The sequence below is a fragment of the Pleuronectes platessa genome, chromosome 17 (assembly GCF_947347685.1).
Source record: "Pleuronectes platessa chromosome 17, fPlePla1.1, whole genome shotgun sequence".
NCBI lineage: Eukaryota > Metazoa > Chordata > Actinopteri > Pleuronectiformes > Pleuronectidae > Pleuronectes > Pleuronectes platessa.
The window spans coordinates 18077852-18097597 of record NC_070642.1 but is presented as its reverse complement, the minus strand read 5'-3'; the positions used below and the strand labels follow the sequence as shown (position 1 = coordinate 18097597).

Genomic DNA, 19746 nt, shown 5'->3' with positions numbered 1-19746 from the left:
TCTGCGGGACAAAACCCGGCGCTGCCGTCAAACGCTCCGTGGACGTAAAACAAACATGGCGGCTGCCAGGGCGGCGGGTCCTGTCGTCATGTGGAATCTTACCTGATGGTCAAACGTCACTTGTTCACAACTTGAACCTTTGAAGTTCTCAAATTCAAGTTAGTATGAGTTCAGGTGAGTTGTGGCACGTTGTGCTGCTGTTTCTTTTAAACTTTACACTCAATGCTTGATGTGTTTTCCTGTTTATAAAGTAAAAGTCAACAGTAGAATGCATTACAGTTGTTCTGTTTACTCCCTCTGCTACAGGCTGTTGTGCTAAAGCTCCCTTTGTTTACTTTTGTCTGTGTGTGTGTTGCTTGCTTCACAGAGATGTCAGTGGTTCCAACCCCTCATGGGGCAGTGGGTAAAAAGGGCAACAAGAAACTACAGCATCAGCAGCAGCAGCGTGAGAGGCTCACAGAGTGTATCCTGTGTCGAACGTCCTTTCCAAGACGTGTGAGTGACCAAGATGTTTACATGTGGAGCAGCACTGGCTCATGTCAGATTGTTTTTAATTGAGCACATGGATCCTTCTCACCTGCTCTTTATTCTCTCTGACACAGGAAGCACATGAGCACGTGCACGGGATGCAGCACCACAGAGAGCTGGAGTCAGCGCTGGGCAGGCGAGTCCAGTCCGTCAAATGAAAACATCTCTATCCGTTGAATTGATGATGTAGAACAGTATTTAGTGGAATGGTTGCCTCTGTCAAAGCTGATCTCTTTCTCTCGCACCGACACACAAACACCTCGGACACAAACTGGATGAAAACAGCATAATTTGGTCCTTGTGAACAAAAAGGACCAATATGATTATTCCCAGGGAAGTGAGGTCCGTTCACAAGGGGTCACAGGAAACGCATTCAGGACGTGTGGCCCAGTGTAAACACTACCTCAACACGGTCCTGGGTCTCTCAGGATGGATGTTAATCATATATATTACTCTCCTAAATATGTCAAAATTGTTAAATTCAGTGATAAAAATATTCCTGGATCCATTCCTCTGTCCAGATCTCCCCCAAAATTTGACCCGTTAAATTCTGTGGTATTTTTCTGAAAACTCTGGTGTAATATCAGCTCTAGTATTTGTTTTGATCCAAAACCTTTCCCCACAATTTGGAAGCCGAGATTTTGACATATACTTATATCTGATTTTATGTCCTTCGATGAACAGGGATGTGATCCATGAATGCCAGGCGTGTAAGGTGTACGACATGAGTTTGTGCGACTACACCCAGCACATCTCCACTCCGCTACACAGAGCAAAGTTGCAGGGCTTGATGTCTAGAAACAGAAAGCCTCTTCCTCTGGTTAAGACTCTGAGCCATGAAGCAATCGCCCGGATCCTAGAGAGAAACAAGACGCTGAGGAAAGAGGAGTAAGAATTTCACCGATATGTCATTATGATAATGGATGTTGCATTTGAATGAGTGTTTTGGCCCTTGGATGGGTCTCTGGGTATCTGGAGACAGTATCATGACTATCTCGAAACTTTAAGGGAGTCAGTGTCAAGGAGACAATTAAATGAACATTGATTTGGATTGGTGGCATCAACCAATAACCTGGTGTGTCGAGATAAAAATACACTAGGTGTATGGAAGAATGTACAGGGTTCTCACAAAGCCATTAACCTTCCTCTTCACACCTATAAACAAGCAGCAAATTTAGACAATGCAGACAGAGGCAGCATTGGGAATACAAGAGCTGGAATTCCACGAGCACAGTCTTTTTATTGAGGACACAGAATTGTGATAGGCCAGTCTAGGGCAGCGGGGGGCTAATGAGCAGCATGACCAGTCACAGGTGCAGACAATCACGGTGATTCAACCACTAGAGGAGGAAAAAAACAGGAGCAAAGAAAAGACACAACAAACACACTGCTCCTGTCTGGCACATAACAATGACTCTGCCTCTCTCCATCACAGGAAGAAACAAAAGGGAAAGAAGAAAAAGAAACAGAAGCAAATCGCGGCTCAGAAGCGTGTGGAGAAGGTAGAGGGTTCCACCAAGAAAAGCGCTGTGGCCTCCGATGTGGTGAAGATACAACAATCCAAAGAAGTGAACCAACAGACACAGACACAGATGCAGCAAACCCTCCAGAAAGGTAGAAGCAATGTTGTTGTCCAAAACAAGGAGAACAAAGTGTTGAGTGTGCAAAGACCTGTTTGGAGAAGTGAAATGCCTCCGCCGAATCAAAGTGGAAGACTGGCCGGTTCTTCGGGACCACCTGCTGGCAGACCTTGGCATCACGATCATGTCAGGGAACAGTTCCGACAGCCGGGTTGCCACACAAGTTCCTTTACGAGTTCCCACATGAGTTCCAACACAATGTACCAGATGAGGTACAGTGACAACTTTTCTGTCCACAACCAGCGTGTGAATGTGGAGCACTCACAAACATGGAGATCCGTTAACAGACCACACAACTACAATGCCGGTGCCAGGACTGACATGTCTGAGCATATGACATGGCCTGACAACAGCCACTCACAAACATGGAGACCTGTTTACAGACCACACAACACCTATAACGGTGGCAGGACTGACATGTCTGAGCAAAGGACATGGCCTGCCAAACGCCACTATGATGACTATTACAGCCGGCAGTATAGGGGAGCCACCATGTTTGATCAAAACCAGAATGAGTGGCCTAGATTTCCTCAACGGGGCCAAGAAAGTTCACATCGATTCTCTAGTCCTGCTCCAGCGAACAGGTCCTCCGGTGCAGCTCCGCTCATGGATGTCGACGTCGGTAAGATGCTGAGGCAAGTCAGAAGAACGCTGGGTGTGAGGGAGCCATGCAGAGCAGATCGTGAAGCCAGGAGGCAGAACGTTGAGGCAAGTGACCAGGTGGCTGATCGCAGCACCACACAACAGGCTGGAGCCGCGCAAGGGCAACCTTCAGGTGCTGCAAGTACATCTGTGCCATGTCCACAGGTCGCCCCCTTTGTACCTGAAGCACCGTCTGGTGTTTGTCCTCCCAATGTTGCTCCTGCCACACCAGAACAGACCACTGTCGAAGTAACGCAAGAAATGACCGGATGCGCAGGCAACGCCACATCCTCTGAGCAAAGCAGCCCCAGGGTGCGAATCGCCCACGAACCAAGAAGAAGAAGTCCGGCTGGGAAGGAGGCTGGACGGAAATCGCTCAGCTCATCAGGGTCCAAGAACAAGCTGAGCTGGAGTGAGATGTACAACAAGAGGAAAAGAGAGGGGTCGGTCAGCATCACGAGAACGCCCAGGTGAGCAAACCACCATCAAAACACATGTAAACATCTTTTATTTGCTATGTGCAATATATATATTTACTTTGAGTTGTTTTTACTTTGAAAAATCTTTTCTTTTCACATCTTTTTACTATTATTTAATCTTCATCATTGATCTCTTTCTATCTGCCTTTGGTGTTTCTTCATTTAAAATTAATGAGGTTTCCGATGGTGTTACCTCAGTTCCTGTCTTGCTCTGTTGTTTTTAATTGTTTTTATTTCATTTGGATTATTTGACTCTCTGATTCTGAGAGGCTTGTTGTTTTGCTTTGTTTGTATCATAAGTGCTATACGAATTAAGTCTGTCTCACTTATATGTGTCATTATGTGTGTTTAGGTTAAGAATAGAGTCGTCGAACCCTCCACCTGAACACAGAACAGACTCTGACCTGCCTCTGTCCGAAGGCTTCCAATGGGAGTCCATCCCAGTCAGTCCTTCAGAGACACACTCGACTTTGCCGCCGCCAGCCCAGGACACGACCGAGATGGACTCCCACAGGGACGAGCAGTCAGGGTCTTTGATGCAGGAGCCTGGCCCATCAGGTCAGGGTGCGGGCAGTCCCACAGTAACAGCAGCCCCCGTCCAAGCAGAGCCAAGCGTGGAGCCTGAGAACGGAGGTTTGAGTCGTGCCAAAAAGAGGAAGCAACAAAAGGTGAGTAGAATATTGTCCCAGAACAAAGTTCCCCACCAAATTATTATTTCTTAGATTCTTAAATACTTGTTGTGATAAAGTTATTGTAATTTTTTTTTTTTACAGGATGATGACATTTCTGTAAAGGAGACAAATAGAAAAAAGAAAAGAACAAATTCAAACAAAGGTAATTCTGACATTGTTTCTACTGTAACATAAATAACACCAAAAGTAATTGCATTACAACGTGTAACCTCGATTTAAAGATTTATGGCGTTTTCAGTCATTTCCACTTCACAGTAGAAGAATCAAAACTTTATCCACATCTCATGTTGTTGCAAGGCTGCAAGAATACTGCAAAAATGAAAATGACTGCACAAGCACAAATGTATTAACATGGACTTCAGACATTTATTATGTGAAACTCAGTAATGTTTCCCATCTTTGTCCACCCTGTTGTCCACTTGCAGATCAGGGTCCCATGGACCAGCTGCTGGCCGTGTCTCTGAGGGAGGACGAGCTGAGCCACTCGCTGCAGGATTTGGACATTTCTCTGATCCAGGCTCGAAACGCGCTGCAGGTGGCCTACGCAGAGGTCCAGAGAATTCTGCTACTGAGACAGCAGGTAACTGCTCTAGTGAAGGAAAGTTGTATCTTTTTTTTTTAGATGTCCAGCCAAAGATTTGCATTAAATGCCTTGTTTCCTGTTTTTAGTTTTCTACCGAGGTCAACACTCTGAGAGCCAAACGCATTGAGATCCTGCAGGGGATGCAAGGTACTGATTAACCCAACATAGAAATTGTGCTCTAAACGGTTTAGCAAGCGAAAAAACTGTTTCTTATTGTTTCCTCAGGAGCGTCTAACATAACCACCGCCTCATCAGCTGCTCCCCTGCAGCCAAGACACTCTCCCCCTCCTTCCTCTAGTGCCTCCCTGGCTTCCTCCAGCCAGCAACCGTCTGCCACGACAGTAAAGGAAGAAGCCACAGCTTCACAGGCCGGACAGTTTGTCTCCTCCAGCACCGACGCACCTCACGTACCTCTGAACCAACCTGTGCCTTCATTTCCCTCTGAGCTTCCCCCCCGACTGCTGCTCAGACCCTCACACCCAGCTGCTCCCACGACCTCTGCTGCTGCTGCAGCCTTGACGTCAGCACTAGTCAATGTGGGATGTGATGGGAACGAGAGCGACGACTCCGGGAAAATGATGGATCCCTCCGACCCGGTGGTTATCAACATTGATGAATCAGATGACGAGGACTTACCTGAGGAGGTTCCGGATGTTTCAGCTAATCCAGAGCAGCAGGTTTCAAGTGTGGAGCTGAGTTCTGCCAGCACACAGACGTTTCAGCAAAAGGAGGTTGACAGGTGAGATTCAATATCAGGTTCATGTCGGAGCTATGGACATTATAGGGATCTGCAGTTTCAGTTATGTGAAATGTGATCCACCATTTTCTCTTGGTCCTTCAGAAAGGTTAAGATTTCTTTGCCAGTGAAAGCTGCCAAATCTCCTGCAGGTGACTAGCATCCCTCCTTTTTAATAAATGCACCAAGTGAAGATTAAAAGGTGTTAAATCAATAAAATCCTCCTTGTTTCAGTGTCTGTTGAGGAGGAGGAGCCGTCGCTGGGAGAGTTTCTGAGTCACGCCGGGCCCGTGCATGGCATGCAAATCCACAGGCGCCTGTTGTACACATGTTCAGGGGACAACACAGCACGAGCCTACTGTCTGAGGGTGCGTTGTCGAGTCACGTCACACTGACATATGCCTCTTTAGACTGCCCAGCACAAAGCAGCTGAGTCCTAATACTGTCAAATCAAATCAAATATATTTCCATATGTTCTGTAAAAAACATTTAAGATCTCATACACCTTGAAATCTGCTGGTATCAAGTCTCCTCATGAAACGTCCGCTCTGTTTCTCTGTGAATCCAGACCAGGGAGAGCAAAGCCGTGTTCCAGGGTCACACAAACAAAGTCAACTGCCTGCTGGTGTCAATCCTCCCCCACTCCCCGACGGCTCGCCTCTACACCGGATCAAGTGACCGGACCATCCGCTGCTACAGCGTGAAGGTGCAGAACACCTGACCCAGTCTTTATTACACTGTCAATCATTCCAGTGGTTGATGTTACCTGAGCTGTAGTCTCTCTAAGGAGTTACTGATTTGTTATTTTCAAATTGCTGAATTATTTATGGGTTTTTAACCCTCGTACTTAAAACTGTACATCCATGTCTTTTCACCTTTAGTCAAAGAAGTGTCTGCAGCAAACCTTTTTACCAGACAGAGTGCTGTGTTTGCACATAGCCTGGAACACTCTGTACGCTGGACTCGCCAATGGATCCGTCGTTAGCTACGATTTAAGGGTGAGTGACTTGGGTTGATTTCCCACGGGAGAAGTTGGAGTATTTGAGTGATCAACCTAAAAGTATTTGATTGGTTCAAACTTAAGTTCCTATAGTACATATATAATACAGAGTCCACATTAAGCGGTTAGACTATGAACCTCAAGACAAATGTCCTGATTGAAACCCAATGAAAGTAATTTCCTCATGTTTTCTTCAACTTCATCTCTCATTAGACCCTGAGGCAGCTCGATGTGTTTGAATGCCACGGCCCTCGAGGGGTGAGCTGCATGGGCACGTCTCAGGAGGGCGCCCGCCGGCTGCTGCTGGTCGGATCCTACGACAGCACCATCAGCGTACGGGACGCCAAGACAGGCCTGCTGCTGCGCTCGCTGGAAGGTCACACCAAGACGGTTCTCTGTATGACGGTGAGGGAGGAAACTGACCTTTAATCGTGCAACTTAAATTACCACATAAGTTTGAAATCTTTCTTGGAAATGAGTTTTACTGTTGTAATTTTCAATAACATGTTAAGTGCTGTCACTTGTTCCACATATGCATGAGATTCCGAAGTTAAGAAGAAAAACTTCAGATCTTTTTTTGTCATGTCACCGTCAAAATTCATATTTGAACATTTGCAGCAGATTCTCAAACGTGAAACCTGCATTTTATGTTTATATATATATGTATTTTTTTCTAAGCATGAACAAACTGCTGTATTTTACATATTTAAAAAGTGTTGACTATTTCTTGTTGATGAGCATGTGATCAGTAGATTGACAAAGACATGATTACTTCAGGAGAAATGAATCCGACTCGCGTTGTGGTTTTCAGGTGGTGAACGACCTGGTCTTCAGCGGCTCCAGTGACACATCCGTTCACGCCCACAACTTCCATGTAAGTGGGTTATTGATGGAAGAGAATCCCTGTGCCTGACGGTGCCTGTCCTGATTCATTCTTTATATCGAACTTTTGTGCTTTCAATATAATCTTTGTCGTCCGCTGTCTCTTGCAGACGGGGGAGTTGCTTCGTGTCTACAAGGGTCACGGTCACGCCGTCACCTCAATCGTCATCTTGGGGAAGGTGATGGTGACGGCCTGTCTGGATCAGATGGTCCGAGTTTATGAGCTACAGGTATTCACGACTCTGGAAACCAACTAATTACAGATGGGAATGATTTGTGTGCTTTAATTTCTTTGAGTTTTGAGTAGCAGACGAACTTTCGTTCAGTCCCTGATGCTTCAGCATCCAATGAGGAATACCTGAAACAATCTCACTATAATTAGTTTTTAAAGTTAATTTAGGTTTGTTCCTTGAATTAAGATCGATTCGGTATCTTCAATTTGACTTTCTGAAGCAATTTGTATTTTAGGTTTTATGTGTGAACTTTGTTTGATTGTTTTCTTTCTCCTAGTCCCACGACTGCCTGCAGGTGTACAAGGGTCACAGTGACATGGTGATGTGCATGACCATTCATAAGAGTGTGGTAAGTGCAGAAGAGGGATTCATATTTACAAACAATGCTCTTTTCCCCAGTGTGGCTTGATTTTGTTGTATTTACGTGGTTTTGTTGTCACCTCAGATCTACACAGGCTGCTACGATGGCAGCGTTCAAGCTGTGAAGCTCAACTTGCTGCAAAACTACCGCTGCTTGGTAAAGATCCAGCTTCTTTTTTTAAGAATATTTAAAATAAATAAATTAAAATCATTCTTTTTGAAGATATTTAATGATTTAACGGAATTGTGTCTTTACCTTTGTCCAGTGGCAGAACTGCTCTCTTATTTTCGGCATGGAGGAGCACCTTCTGCAGCATCTTGTCGGCGATCACAGCAAACCCAATCTGCAGATGGCGAAATGTCGCTGGAGAGGCTGTGAGAAGTTCTTCTCCACACAACAGTCGGTTCAACAGGTATTGAGCTTGTTGCTTTGTTCTAAATGTTGTTCGCCATATTTGAACACAGAGTCGTGAAAGCTGCTTGTGCTTCTTGCAGAAGCTTCCTGACCACATGCAGAACCACGTGAAAAACGACTGTTATACACAACCGGAGCCAAGGTGAAGGGGAGTGTCATCCATGAATACAGATCTCATGTTTCTTTACATTTATTCAGCATCTCAGCCTCTAATCTCTTGTTAAGAAGTCTGAACTCCACTTGATCCCATGAAGCTGTTGCATGAAGAGGCCGAGACGTTCAGGGTCAAACTGAACTCATTCAGTCTCTAATTTACCAGCAATTCAACTTTATTTCTTGAGCCAAATAATTCCTTACCCTTTTTTGTAAACACATGACCTGCGGGTTTAGACACCATAGCATGTACAGCACTTAATACGTCTCTTCAGAACTGGCATATGCAAAGCAACTATGCAGCACTGATGTAAAAAGCTCAGTATGTTTGAGAAGCAGCACATCTTGTAAATTGAAGTTAAAGCCGTCGTGTTTTGCTTTATATTGACTCAAGTGGAGGTTGTGGGTTTTTGTTTGACTTGAGTATTTGAGGTAAAGGAGAAAAAATGAAAGCTGAACATGGATCAAATTAGATGAAGTCTAATCCCTCATCCATCGGCTCACTTGATAACTCCTAATTAATTAAATCCTGGTGTGGTGACTTGAGGTTTGGTTATTGAAACATTTTGCATTAAATGTGGAAATTGTGTTACTTTACACATTTCTGGGAGAATTCCTTTGGAGGAAACCCTCTTGTCCTCTAAGTGACTTTATACAACACATCATCTTTCTGAGTGATGGAAGAAAGAAGTGACAGTTGTTATAAGTTGATAGATTTATATTTTAACTTGAATGAGGCTGTATTCATGTTAAGGTCTGTATTTCACTTCACTCACATAAAATCCATACTGTAAGTGTACAGCAATAAAAAGACAAATTGCATTCACAGTCTTCGCCTCCTGTATATTTAAAAACTAAATACATTAAGCAACTCTGAAAATTTGTGGATACGACATCCAGACTTTGTTGTAACTGTGCAAAACTACACTTAGTCCAATTAGGCTTAAGTCAAAGTTTGTGTCTGCAGCAACATCCGGGGCCAGGAGGGTGATTTAAGAATACATGGTGAGCTGGAGCCACTGCAAAGAGAGGAACACAGGAATAAAGAGTTTCATTACTAATTTAAATGATGTCAAGGTCAAATATAACAATAAACATTGACTCAAACTAACAACACTTCAGGATTTCCTGCTTTGGAGCAAAATGCTGAAAATGAGCCGCACCTCCAGGACGTTGAGTTTAATTATTCCATCGCCGTCTTTGTCGAAGGCATTAAAAGCTCCTGCAAGAGACGAGATCAACAAATCTTCATCATTGTCTTTTTTTAAATACACATTGGACTCATGTAGTTGAGCTGAGCTACAGTTGGTCGTGCAAAGGTTCTTATATTTGTAGTTTTTCGACACTGGTTTAGTAAAAAAAGCAAGGAAAGCTCCTGTGTACAAGGAAATGATCAGAATCTGAATAGCTCGTAGTAAAATTATATGAATACTTACTGAACATTCCCTCGAGCCTCACGAAACAGCAGATGTAACTGTCAAAGTCGATGTTGAGGTGTTGATCGGCGTAACGCATCGCTATGATGTCATAAAGCTGTTTGTTGAGTTGAAACCCTTCACATAGAGAGAAAGAAACAGTTCAAGATTTAATAATACAAATAAAGTTTCCTCATTAATCAGTGGTTGGAAAAAATTGTTAAAGTAAACCCAGCGAATTCTTTAAGTGGTGGATTCTGTTGTGTTGTGTTTCTCACCTGCGTCATTCACAGCGTTCCTCATCTCAAAACTACTGATGGAGCAAGTTTTGTCTTTATCATAACGCTTGAAGATCAGCTGCGAACACACAGACACCGATGATCAGAAGAAGACCTGGAGGGTTTTGTAGAATTAAAGATACAGGCGGCTGAGAACCCTCTACCTGCCACTCCTTGATCTTTTTCCACAAGTGCTTGAACTCCTGCAGGTTCAGTTTTCCGGTCCCATCGGTCTGAGAGACGTTGAGTTATGAAAAAACACGTGGCATCGCTCGTTGACCCCTTTTAGAAAGTTTATATTGGAGTACTGTGCTGTGATTTTGTTTGTAAGGGAGAATCTTTGGTCTTACCTCCGAGTTATTTGATTAAAATGTCAGAAGCTCCACTGGGTAACTAGATATGACAAGGGGGATTAAAACCAACAACCTGTTGAAGCCATCTTCCGGCAGCACAAGGCTTCTCTGCTGTTACCCATACACACACACTTGAACCAGCTAACAGGATACATCCATCAAGGCGATCATACTCCGACACGTCTCGAGGCTGAAACCTTCTTTGGTCTTGATGTCACCATCTGTGGAAAGGAGAACCCCATGTGAGGGGATTGCAACATGGCACAGACTGAGGATCGTCCTGATCTTCTCAGCTCACTCACGTTTGGAGAGAACGTTCTTCATGATGGTCTGGAGTTCGTTGGCACAGATCTGCATGTCCTGACGGAGGGAAGGGAGGATTGGATTCAATCTGGGCTCAATTAGAACTCGGCGTGTTCACACTGTGTTGTCCTCAGTCTCACTGGTACTCACCTCACCAGAAATCTGCTTGTAAATGGCCCTGAACTGTTTTTCCTCTTCAGTCTCCTCCTCAGGTTCCAACAGTTTTCGCTGAAAAAAAAAGATCGAAGATTGATTCATCCTTTCTTTCTGGTGCTAATAACTATTCATGAGTTTGTGAAATCTGTATGTTGGAAAATAGAGAAATAATGACAAATGAGATTTTGAAGTTCAAGAGCTTTCTGATAAAAGTGTGTAAAGGTTATATACATTTTAAAACTGTAATTGTTGTACCTTTTAATAAGGATTATTTTATGTTTGGACATCATCAGCTTTTAGCAAGCATTTTGCTCCTGTCTAATTTATGTGATGCAACTAGCTAAATTTGACATTCGGGCATCAAAACACATGAACCCATTAAAACTTAGAAAAAGGCCAGAAAATGAGCTTCAGCTGAAAACAGCGTTCTGGCCTTGTAGGTTAAATTTGTAATAAATTGTATCATCTGCATAGAGGAGGACTTTTGAAAGCAAATGAGTAGGATGTTGTCGACTTTCGTCCAAAATACTGGTTTATTCAGTCATCTCTAACTATTCTTTGTGTTCTGAAATGATCTTTGGACCATTTGGGTTTTGTTCACATTCTTTCATGGCCTCATTCTGTTCCATCACTTTATTTACAACTATTTATTTAATATCTATGGCTTTAATTGAATGCCATTGGAGGCATTTCCACACAGTACCAGAAGGGGGCAGGAGATAATTTGAACGACTGTGGCCTCGTGGAAAAAAAAACAGGTGCAGCTGCCACTTGAGATAATTTGGCTCCAAACGCGATTATTTTATTCCCAGTGAGGTTATATGACCTGGTCGAGATTGCATTACAGAGCCATCAGTCAGGACGACAGGTCAAAGGTCACACTGAGCTATTTGTAGTGTGGCTGCACTGTTTTTGTTTTAAATAAAAAGAAACACTGACTATCTATTCACACTCTGTTCCCACAACAAGGAGATTACCTTTGGTTTCTTCTTCTTCTCCCCCCGGATGCCGTCATGCTCAATCTCTTTGTTGGCTCGCGCTCTGTCCGACACAAATACAATAGGCTGGCATGTGGGTCACGGCCCCGTTGGCGAGAGGAGTGAAGGGTTATATAAGACAAACAGGACAGACAAAACCAAGTTACTCTAAAGTTATTCCACTGGTTATAATCTGTATTTACAATGATGGGACAAACTAACTGATAACGTTGCACAAAGCTGACGTGTGATAATGAGCAGCAGCGGTGGGAAGCAGATTTTAAAAGAAAATCCACTGACATGCACGTGTTACCTCTTCCTTCTTTCTCTTGTCTTGCTGACGGCCGATAAGACAAGGAAGGACAGAAAGATGAAATGAGAGGAAAAGGAGGAAAACACTTGAATACTGAGGTGTGTTAGTGACTCATGTGGGGAAAACAATGAGTAAACATTCAGTGTGCACTGAGACAAGACGAGATTTAAATAGAGTAGATGGAATATGAAGGAGACGAAAACGGGATTATAAAATGTCAAATTCAGACTCCCTCTTTAATCATGTTACAAACCTGGATTTTTCCGGACTCGATGGTGTTCTCCGCCTCCCTGTGAGGGGAAACAGACACATTAGCATTCTGAAGCTCCGATAATGACCCTTATTTAAAGGCTTTGCTATATTTTGCACTCTTTCTGTCAGCAACCTCTCAAAATAACATCAGCTGCAGCACCAAACATGCGCAGCGGCCCACCCTCAGCGATCCTTACTCGGATGTGCTCTGCTTCTCGGAGAAGACCCTCAGGAGGAACTCGCCCTCTTGATGGGCTTCAAAGGTCGTGGGGATGATGGCGTACTCTCCTGGCGGCAGACGGAAACGCTCCGTTACCTCTCGCAGGTTGATGTAGGCCTGGCATTTGGCCTTGGAGGCTGTGTACAGGAAGAAGTCCTTCTGCAGATGCTGATTCTGTCCACACATCTGGGGATGGGAAAAGAAAAGCAGTGAAAGAGTGGAAATGGTGAGAGAAGAATGGTGAGAAGGGGATGAGCTCCAAGGAAAGGGAAGTAGTAGTATTTAAGGATTAAAATTAAACGTGCAACAGGTACTCTTCCCAAAGATACTTTCCCAAATGTACATTTTGTCTCCATTAATAAATGTTTTAACTTGTGTTGTGTGAATTAACTGGAGGTTTTAGTAAAGCTTGACCAATGCTATTACTACCTATACTCCTCAAGTGAACACACAAGTTTCTGGAGACTAAGGTCAATACAGAGAAACCACTGACTTCATCACAATAAGGTCCTTCTCCGTGATGGGCATACCTCCTTTGGTACCTACAGAGACACAGAGGAAGTTCAGAGTTTAACTCCAGTGAATGCACATGGGCATTGAACGGCTGAAGTGTTTGAGATCACTACCTCGTAGATGGAAAACCCGATGGTGAGGAACTTGGCCCCCTGATGGCGCTGCATCCGTCGACCTTTCTGCATCAGAGCCACGACCAGAGTGCATGCCACCGTTCCATCCTCTGGGTCATCGTCCTCCTCATAAAGCTGCAGCCGATACTGAGGGTTTGTCCAAAATGTGTCTGGAAAACACCGAAAGTAAATGAAAGAGAAAAAACACGAGCAAAGATGACACTTAAAGAGTTTGAAGGCTGAAGCCTACCTGGGAAGTTCCTGCAACCGCCAGCCGAGCTGCCTCTCACCCAGCGGCCCTCGTTGACCGACACGGTCCAGCTGTTTCTCTCGTCCCCCTGCAGCGCGTCGGGGGTCAGGTTACACATCTCCAGCTTCGTGAAGTTCCTCTTGAAATCATCGAAAGACATCCTGGATGGGAACGTGAGGGAGGACGGTGGTAAGAGAACAAGATTTAAATAGTTGGAACCTTCGACTTGTTGGTGATGGTTGACATGAATTTCATGGTTCAATAAAGTGCTGAGAGGCCAGAGTTACAGATGTGGTACAAATGAATGACACAGTGGTTTCACTCACCAGAACTCACTCGCCTCCACAGTCTGTTTCTTTAGGTTCTCCTTGTCCGCGATGGAAATGGTCGACCACTCTTTGGAACTATGGAAAAAATATTACCACATTAATAAAACCGTATTAGCACGAAATAACAATAAAATTAACAATAACACATGATATTGGAAGCCTTGTATTAGACTCTCACTTTACACTCCACGGTCCCTTCCACAGCACCCAGCCCCAGGGGTTGCGCAGGCGAATCAGGCGAATTTTTGTGTCCTTTGCAACCTCATCACACTAGAACAACACCTCATCAGCGTTACTGGAAAATACACAACATAAAAAAACCACGTGTGCATTCAGAGAAAGTGCAGGTTTATATCTACCTCCTCCAGGCCTATGATGGAGTAGGCATGGCCTTTAACCAGCCCCTGACCAGTCCGAGTCTCCATTTCACTGGCTGAGACAACCTGAGGGAAACAACATCATTTGAATCTATCTTTTGAACTTTATCTTCTGTTATTGTGAGAAAGAATTGTTGATATAGTCTGATTAACATGGGGAAATACAAATTTCCTGCTGATCTTTAAATACTGTCCCTGACATCTTCCTCTTGTTGACAGCTGAAGTAAAATTGATTTCAGATTTTTATGTTGGGATTTGTACCAAGAACCTTAAGGGAACAGTGCAAACCACTGTACCACCTTGCCACCCCCTCCGTTTATCATGTCAATTGTTCTATTTCGTTCTTGTTCAGTGTCTTTTCTGTGTTTTCTTCATTGACTCTCTCCTCCATCACTCACATCTATGGAGCAGCCCATCAGCGAGCCTCGCTCCAGCGCCTTCTTCATGATGGTGTACAGATCTTTAGACGCCGCGGACAACTCAAAGAACTCGGTAACGCCACCTGTGAAATCCTCCATGGCTTCCAATGTGTTCCCCCCCTTCAGAGCCTCGTAAGAGCCGTGCAACCTGAGGGAGGGAGGTGGGAGGGAGGAAGGGGGAGAGAGAGAGAGAGAGAGAGAGAAGGCTTGAATTCGTTATGGTGTCTGCAGCCAATATGAGAAACAAAGGTACAATGTGTGTGTGTGTGTGTGTGTGTGTGTGTTCGTGAAAGATATAAACCTCATATAAACCAAGTTTCTCTTTAAATTCAAGAGCGGTAATGAGGTCAGAGGTCATTGGTTTCAAGTGTAAATCGTCTCATTTGACAGATCATCTTGAATTAAGACTTTAAATTCAAGTGAAATTATTTCATGTCCCCAGGCTTTTACTTTTTGACTCAAGCTTTTTGCAGTGGGGGGGAATCTGACCCAAATTGAACTTCAACACATGAGAAGTAAAGATGTGCACGCCACCACTTTGCAGGTGGGGCACTAATAGACTCTGCTTACTTTGCATAAGCCTTTTCCAACAGTGCGCTCCAGAACTCGTTCTTTCTGAAAGATTTGGTGAACACCAGCTGGTTGTTGCAGGTGGGGATTCGGTCGTCCACGACCACGTCGATCCATTCTCCATAACGCCAGAACTGAGAACAGGAAAAACAGAACAGGAGGGAAACAGAGTCAGCAAGGAGAAAACTGGAAAAAATAAATATTTAAAAGTTGACATAAATTGGTGCTTTTCTTGTTTGTATCCCCTCAACGTTTATTTACTAACCTGATCAAATAAAATCTCTGAGTATGGTTTTCAAAGATGATTTTGAAAGAACATGAAACTTGGCTTGTTTGTTTCACAGTGTGTCAGGTGTTTTATGTAAAAACCTGGAAGTGGAAGATGCCGGCGTAGTTGTCAGTGAAGCTCTGGTCTGGAGGGATCACTCTGTACAGCAGCTTCTCGTTCAGCGTCAGGCAGGCGATGGCAGCGAGCAGCCAGCAGTCACCTGTCACAGCAGATTCATGAAAACACAAGAGAGTGTCAAAAACTGTTCTTCTCTAGGTGTAAGCAATAAAGGGTTGTCATGGAGGCAAAGGGGAAATCTGGGAAAGGAGAGAGAGTGAAAAATCTTTTTTATATTAAGCATTATAACATTTCCAGACATGTTCTTATCCTTTCTTCCTCTGGTTCATAATCATGTGTTTGGTTGTTTGAAAACTATTTATGTGAAAGCAGGAACTGTTGAAAAATTACCCAATTCTCCCTGACAGATGTCCGTCCTGTTGGCTCCGTCCACGATGAACTCAGGCTTGTCACAGATTTCCTGTCATTAAAAAAAAAGGAAAGTTATATTTCTGAGCATGTTGTGAAATATCAAATCTTTTTTTCGGTATGAAACGATAGATTTACTAGCTGGAAAAATATCGATAGGAAGTTCTGTTTAATAATTTCCCCTCCTCTCTTTATTGGATAATAATAATAAATAAAAGTGCTGAATTAATTTGAATCAAAAAATCTACAAGGTTTAGAGTAGGTAGATTTTTAGGTTTTTATTTAAACCAAGTACATTTGTTTGATATGTTAAACATTGCCTCTTCGGTTAAAACAATTAAAACAATTAAACAAATTAAACAAATTACAGAAAATAAATAAAAAGTAAATTTCACCACTTTCAAATTTTCTGCAAATTCTGGTAAGAATTTGAACCTGTTAAACCCCTCAAAAAGCCAATTAATTTGCCTGAAAAATAATAATAAAAATCCTTACAATTTCAATAGGGCATCTATGCTTGTTGTTTTTCTTTTTTTCACAAAATGTCAACGTCAAAACAATTTAAAATCTGCATCTACAACTCTACACCCGATATGATTTATAACACGAGGACATGACCCTGAAACCGGAGACGGGTTGGAGAATTTTCCCTGACTGTGTTGGACCTGGGACCCCGATGGCCCTCTGCTTTCACTGCATATCTATGAGGAGGCAGCTGTTAAAGGTCGACCGGTCGCGACTCTTTGGTCGTCTGAACAAGTGACAACGCTGCGGTGAAGCCCCCTCGACTCGTTACAACATATCTGTCGTGGCGGCACCGGTGACAGCTTCAGTGGGAACCATGGACCTCAGCTCGCTGGCGTGTTATTGGGCTGTCATCATGGAGCCGTTTGTTTATGAGAGGGAGTTCGTGTTGGAAGATTACAAGAGCTTTTGTATAAGTGATTTACAACTTGTGGATTTGAATCATGAACTTGTATGTTAAGATGGAGGATATGACTGCCCCCCCCAAACTGAAGCCAAAGCATCTCAATCTCCACCGGTCATAAACTCTGCTCCCTCCATGTTAGTGGATGGGACATGGACCAAACTAAAGAATCAAAGCACATGTCAAATCCCTTTTTTTCTCAAAGATGGTTTTATGATGTCTTCCGTCTTTATTGACAGTCTATGGTCCATATAATCCAAAGGGGTTCACAAGATAATTAAAGGAATAAAAATGAAAAAGTGTATTTCTGCTACACAGATTGTACTTATGTTTTATGACATGTTTCTATTTGTCTGTCTTTTTCTTCTGAAATCCTTCAATTACACAAGCACAGGAGAAAAAACAGTAGATCAAGGCCAAACGTGTGAAAAGTGATTTATACCACTGTCCCTTAAAACCTTTTGAAATCCATCAAACAAAATATGGGATTGTCAGAGAAAAATCCAATGTTGCAAGAAAACTCTTAATATCCTGAAGCTACAGTTTCAAGCATCAGAAAACAGGATGGTGAGAATAAAGATATGAGTGATCAGGTCTCATACAGAGTTTATTTAGAGGGTTCACAGCAGGGACTCGAGTCCCTTAATCACACGACTGACCATAACTAAGGCCATTAAAATGCAGCCTCATGTTCTGTATTTAGAGCAGGCACCACCGCTGACCCCTTGATGGGATTCATGTGTCACTGGTCTCATCTGAATGTTTCAATCTGTCATCGGCCATTAAGTGGTCACCACCATCTCAATTTGTGCTCCACTGGATTTCACAAAGCTGAAACTAATAAAATGTCTGTTTTCGATTTGACGGCCGATGAAATGTATTTATAAATAACAACCAACATTTTAACTATTTTATTTTCATGTTATTGTAAAAAAGGGTGAAGGAATAATGTGGGAATGAAAAGTCATTATATCAGCATCAATACTTAATCTTCATAACAGCATCTTTAAACTGTGATTGATTTTCATGTTTATGCTGTTTTTCGGTGTAGGACAATTGTTAAAAGTAACTCAGTGTATTTACCCAATTACTGCATAATAATTTACTTGAGTATTTCCATTTAATGCAACCTATTGGACTGCTTTGACATTTTGGAACTGGTCATACTCTACATATGAACCTATGAGCAAGTTAGCTTGGCTCAGCATAAAGACAGTGTGGAGCAGCTAGCCTTGGTCTCTACTGAGGCAACTGAACCTGCCCACCAGCAGCTCAGAGCCTCATTAATCAACACATTATATCGTGTTAATCTGTAGAAAAGCTGCATTCAAATATGATCAGTCCAGTGAACCAGTATAATAACAAACTAATCATTTAACTAGGAACTATTTCATTGTTACAACTGAATACACCATCTATATGTATGAATATATACATTTATTATGGAATACATATATATTGTAATTAAAATAGATCCCTTTTTTAAAACATGATTGAAAATGTGGGACATTGCTACTTACCGCATGTTTATTCATCAATAATATTAATCCAAGCATGTATATACATGGTATAATAGCCTAATACACACCAGTGTTTATATATCACCAACTTCTGATATACTTATCCTTATATCTATATCTAATTTGTACCTGTTACAGTTTAATTTACAGGTCACGTGTTTGAGTTAGCATTTCTGTGTATTGCTGATTACATTACGTCAGTGTGTTGCCAGGCACTGTGAGTCGAGGGAGGCACAGTTTGTCAGCTCTGTGCCAAACACAGCTAAATGTCTGCTGACAACTTTCAGGCCTGCAGTTCAGAACCATTTCATGCCAATCCAAACCCTACAAGTCCTTGTAAATCAGAATCAAAACCCTGAAGTCAACACTGAGTTGCCAATAAGCTTCCCAGCATTGACAGCGAGTGTCCTCCTGTCAGCTGTCAGTGATTGCAGAAGGTGACAACGCAGAGCAATGCAACCGCGCAAGTAATCCACCCACAACCACTCGGCCATATCAGCGTGTCATCCCAACCATGTGCTGCACAGGAAGCGGTGACAAACACATGGATCTTAGAGGAGAGCTTTTTGTAACCGTGCATGAGCCACTTTTGCTTTGAGTGTGACTTGGTGCCTAAAGGACACAATGACGACAGACTGGAACTCACCGAGGGACGTTTCCACTCTATCTTCATGGAAGGTTTGCGACTGTAGAAGAGCGAGGAGTCGTTTGCAGGGAACAGGGGGTCCTCAAACACCACCTTCTTCTTCAAGTATTTGTCCCGCAGCTCCAAGAATGTCTTGAGACGCTTGGCATCCTTCACGGCCTCGTTTCTGCTCAGGATGGCAGAGTAGATGGAGTTTGACCCGACAGGAGGGTAATCGGCTTTGTCATCAGGCCCGACTGACGCCTCAGTCTCCAGAATCACCTTCACCTGTGTGTCTTCCACCAGAGGCACTTTCCATTCATGTGTCTTGACCTCCATCTTATCTCAGTGTCCACCTCAGTCTGGTTCAGTTCTTAAAGTGGAGAACTTCCCTATTTGCAGAAATCTACTTGCAAAACAGCTCAAAGAAACTTCCTGTGTCCTCCTTGACTCCCCGCAGTTCACTTTTGGTTCCTTTTTTAAAAATCCAGTCACTGCTCATGGACAGTCACCGACCAACAGCTTCTCACACTCACACAGTCAGTGTTGTCTCCCTGAATCTAAATATAGGCCTCTTTTAAGGAGGGGAGGAGGAGAGAGAGAGAGACCCTGACCCTGTCTCAACATTTTCAGGACACAGTGTCGTGCAGTTCTCCCGTCTGAAATCTATTCCCCAAATGTAATAGTGCAGAACGTACTGCATGAACTGCTGTGACATTTGTAGAGTGATAAATCCT

At 43.2% G+C, this 19746-nt stretch overlaps 2 protein-coding genes across 3 annotated transcripts; one reads left to right on the top strand and one right to left on the bottom strand.

Moving 5' to 3' along the window:
- The first annotated feature begins 20 nt into the window (after positions 1-20).
- znf106b (zinc finger protein 106b) lies at positions 21-9171 on the top strand. Its single transcript, XM_053445923.1, has 21 exons — positions 21-174; positions 368-495; positions 603-664; positions 1213-1416; positions 1964-3280; positions 3642-3957; positions 4063-4123; positions 4407-4561; positions 4651-4711; positions 4790-5303; positions 5406-5452; positions 5535-5668; positions 5869-6006; positions 6182-6298; positions 6514-6705; positions 7112-7174; positions 7293-7412; positions 7693-7764; positions 7861-7932; positions 8042-8188; positions 8271-9171. The coding sequence occupies exons 1-21, from the start codon at positions 165-167 to the stop codon at positions 8334-8336; spliced, it is 3996 nt and encodes a 1331-aa protein (XP_053301898.1). The 5' UTR covers positions 21-164; the 3' UTR covers positions 8337-9171.
- capn3b (calpain 3b) lies at positions 9041-19554 on the bottom strand. Of its 2 annotated transcripts, XM_053445925.1 has the most exons (22): positions 19031-19554; positions 15919-15988; positions 15552-15670; positions 15183-15316; positions 14592-14760; positions 14175-14258; positions 13994-14085; positions 13813-13890; positions 13487-13647; positions 13237-13406; positions 13141-13152; positions 12588-12796; positions 12392-12428; positions 11826-11912; positions 10843-10920; positions 10692-10749; positions 10543-10610; positions 10201-10269; positions 10037-10115; positions 9780-9896; positions 9507-9565; positions 9041-9362 (listed from the first exon to the last, which is right to left on the bottom strand). In XM_053445925.1, exons 1-22 carry the CDS (start codon positions 19346-19348, stop codon positions 9336-9338), a joined length of 2295 nt encoding a protein of 764 aa, XP_053301900.1. In that variant the 5' UTR covers positions 19349-19554; the 3' UTR covers positions 9041-9335. The 2 variants fall into 2 exon arrangements, with proteins under 2 accessions (XP_053301900.1, XP_053301901.1); XM_053445926.1 differs by lacking the exons at positions 13141-13152; positions 13237-13406; positions 13487-13647; ... (6 more) ...; positions 15919-15988; positions 19031-19554 and adding an exon at positions 13104-13123.
- Between the last annotated feature and the right edge of the window lie 192 nt (positions 19555-19746).

Excerpts from the sequence above, each read along its gene's own strand:
- znf106b (XM_053445923.1), top strand. Across the intron at positions 4,712-4,789 it reads GATCCTGCAGGGGATGCAAG|GAGCGTCTAACATAACCACC; the intron begins GTACTGATTAAC and ends TTGTTTCCTCAG. Across the intron at positions 8,189-8,270 it reads CACAACAGTCGGTTCAACAG|AAGCTTCCTGACCACATGCA; the intron begins GTATTGAGCTTG and ends TGCTTCTTGCAG.
- capn3b (XM_053445925.1), bottom strand. The coding sequence starts at position 19,348 with ATGGAGGTCAAGACACATGAATGGAAAGTGCCTCTGGTGGAAGACACA. Across the intron at positions 14,761-15,182 it reads TTGGAAAAGGCTTATGCAAA|GTTGCACGGCTCTTACGAGG; the intron begins GTAAGCAGAGTC and ends TCCCTCCCTCAG. Across the intron at positions 14,086-14,174 it reads CCATCATAGGCCTGGAGGAG|TGTGATGAGGTTGCAAAGGA; the intron begins GTAGATATAAAC and ends GTGTTGTTCTAG.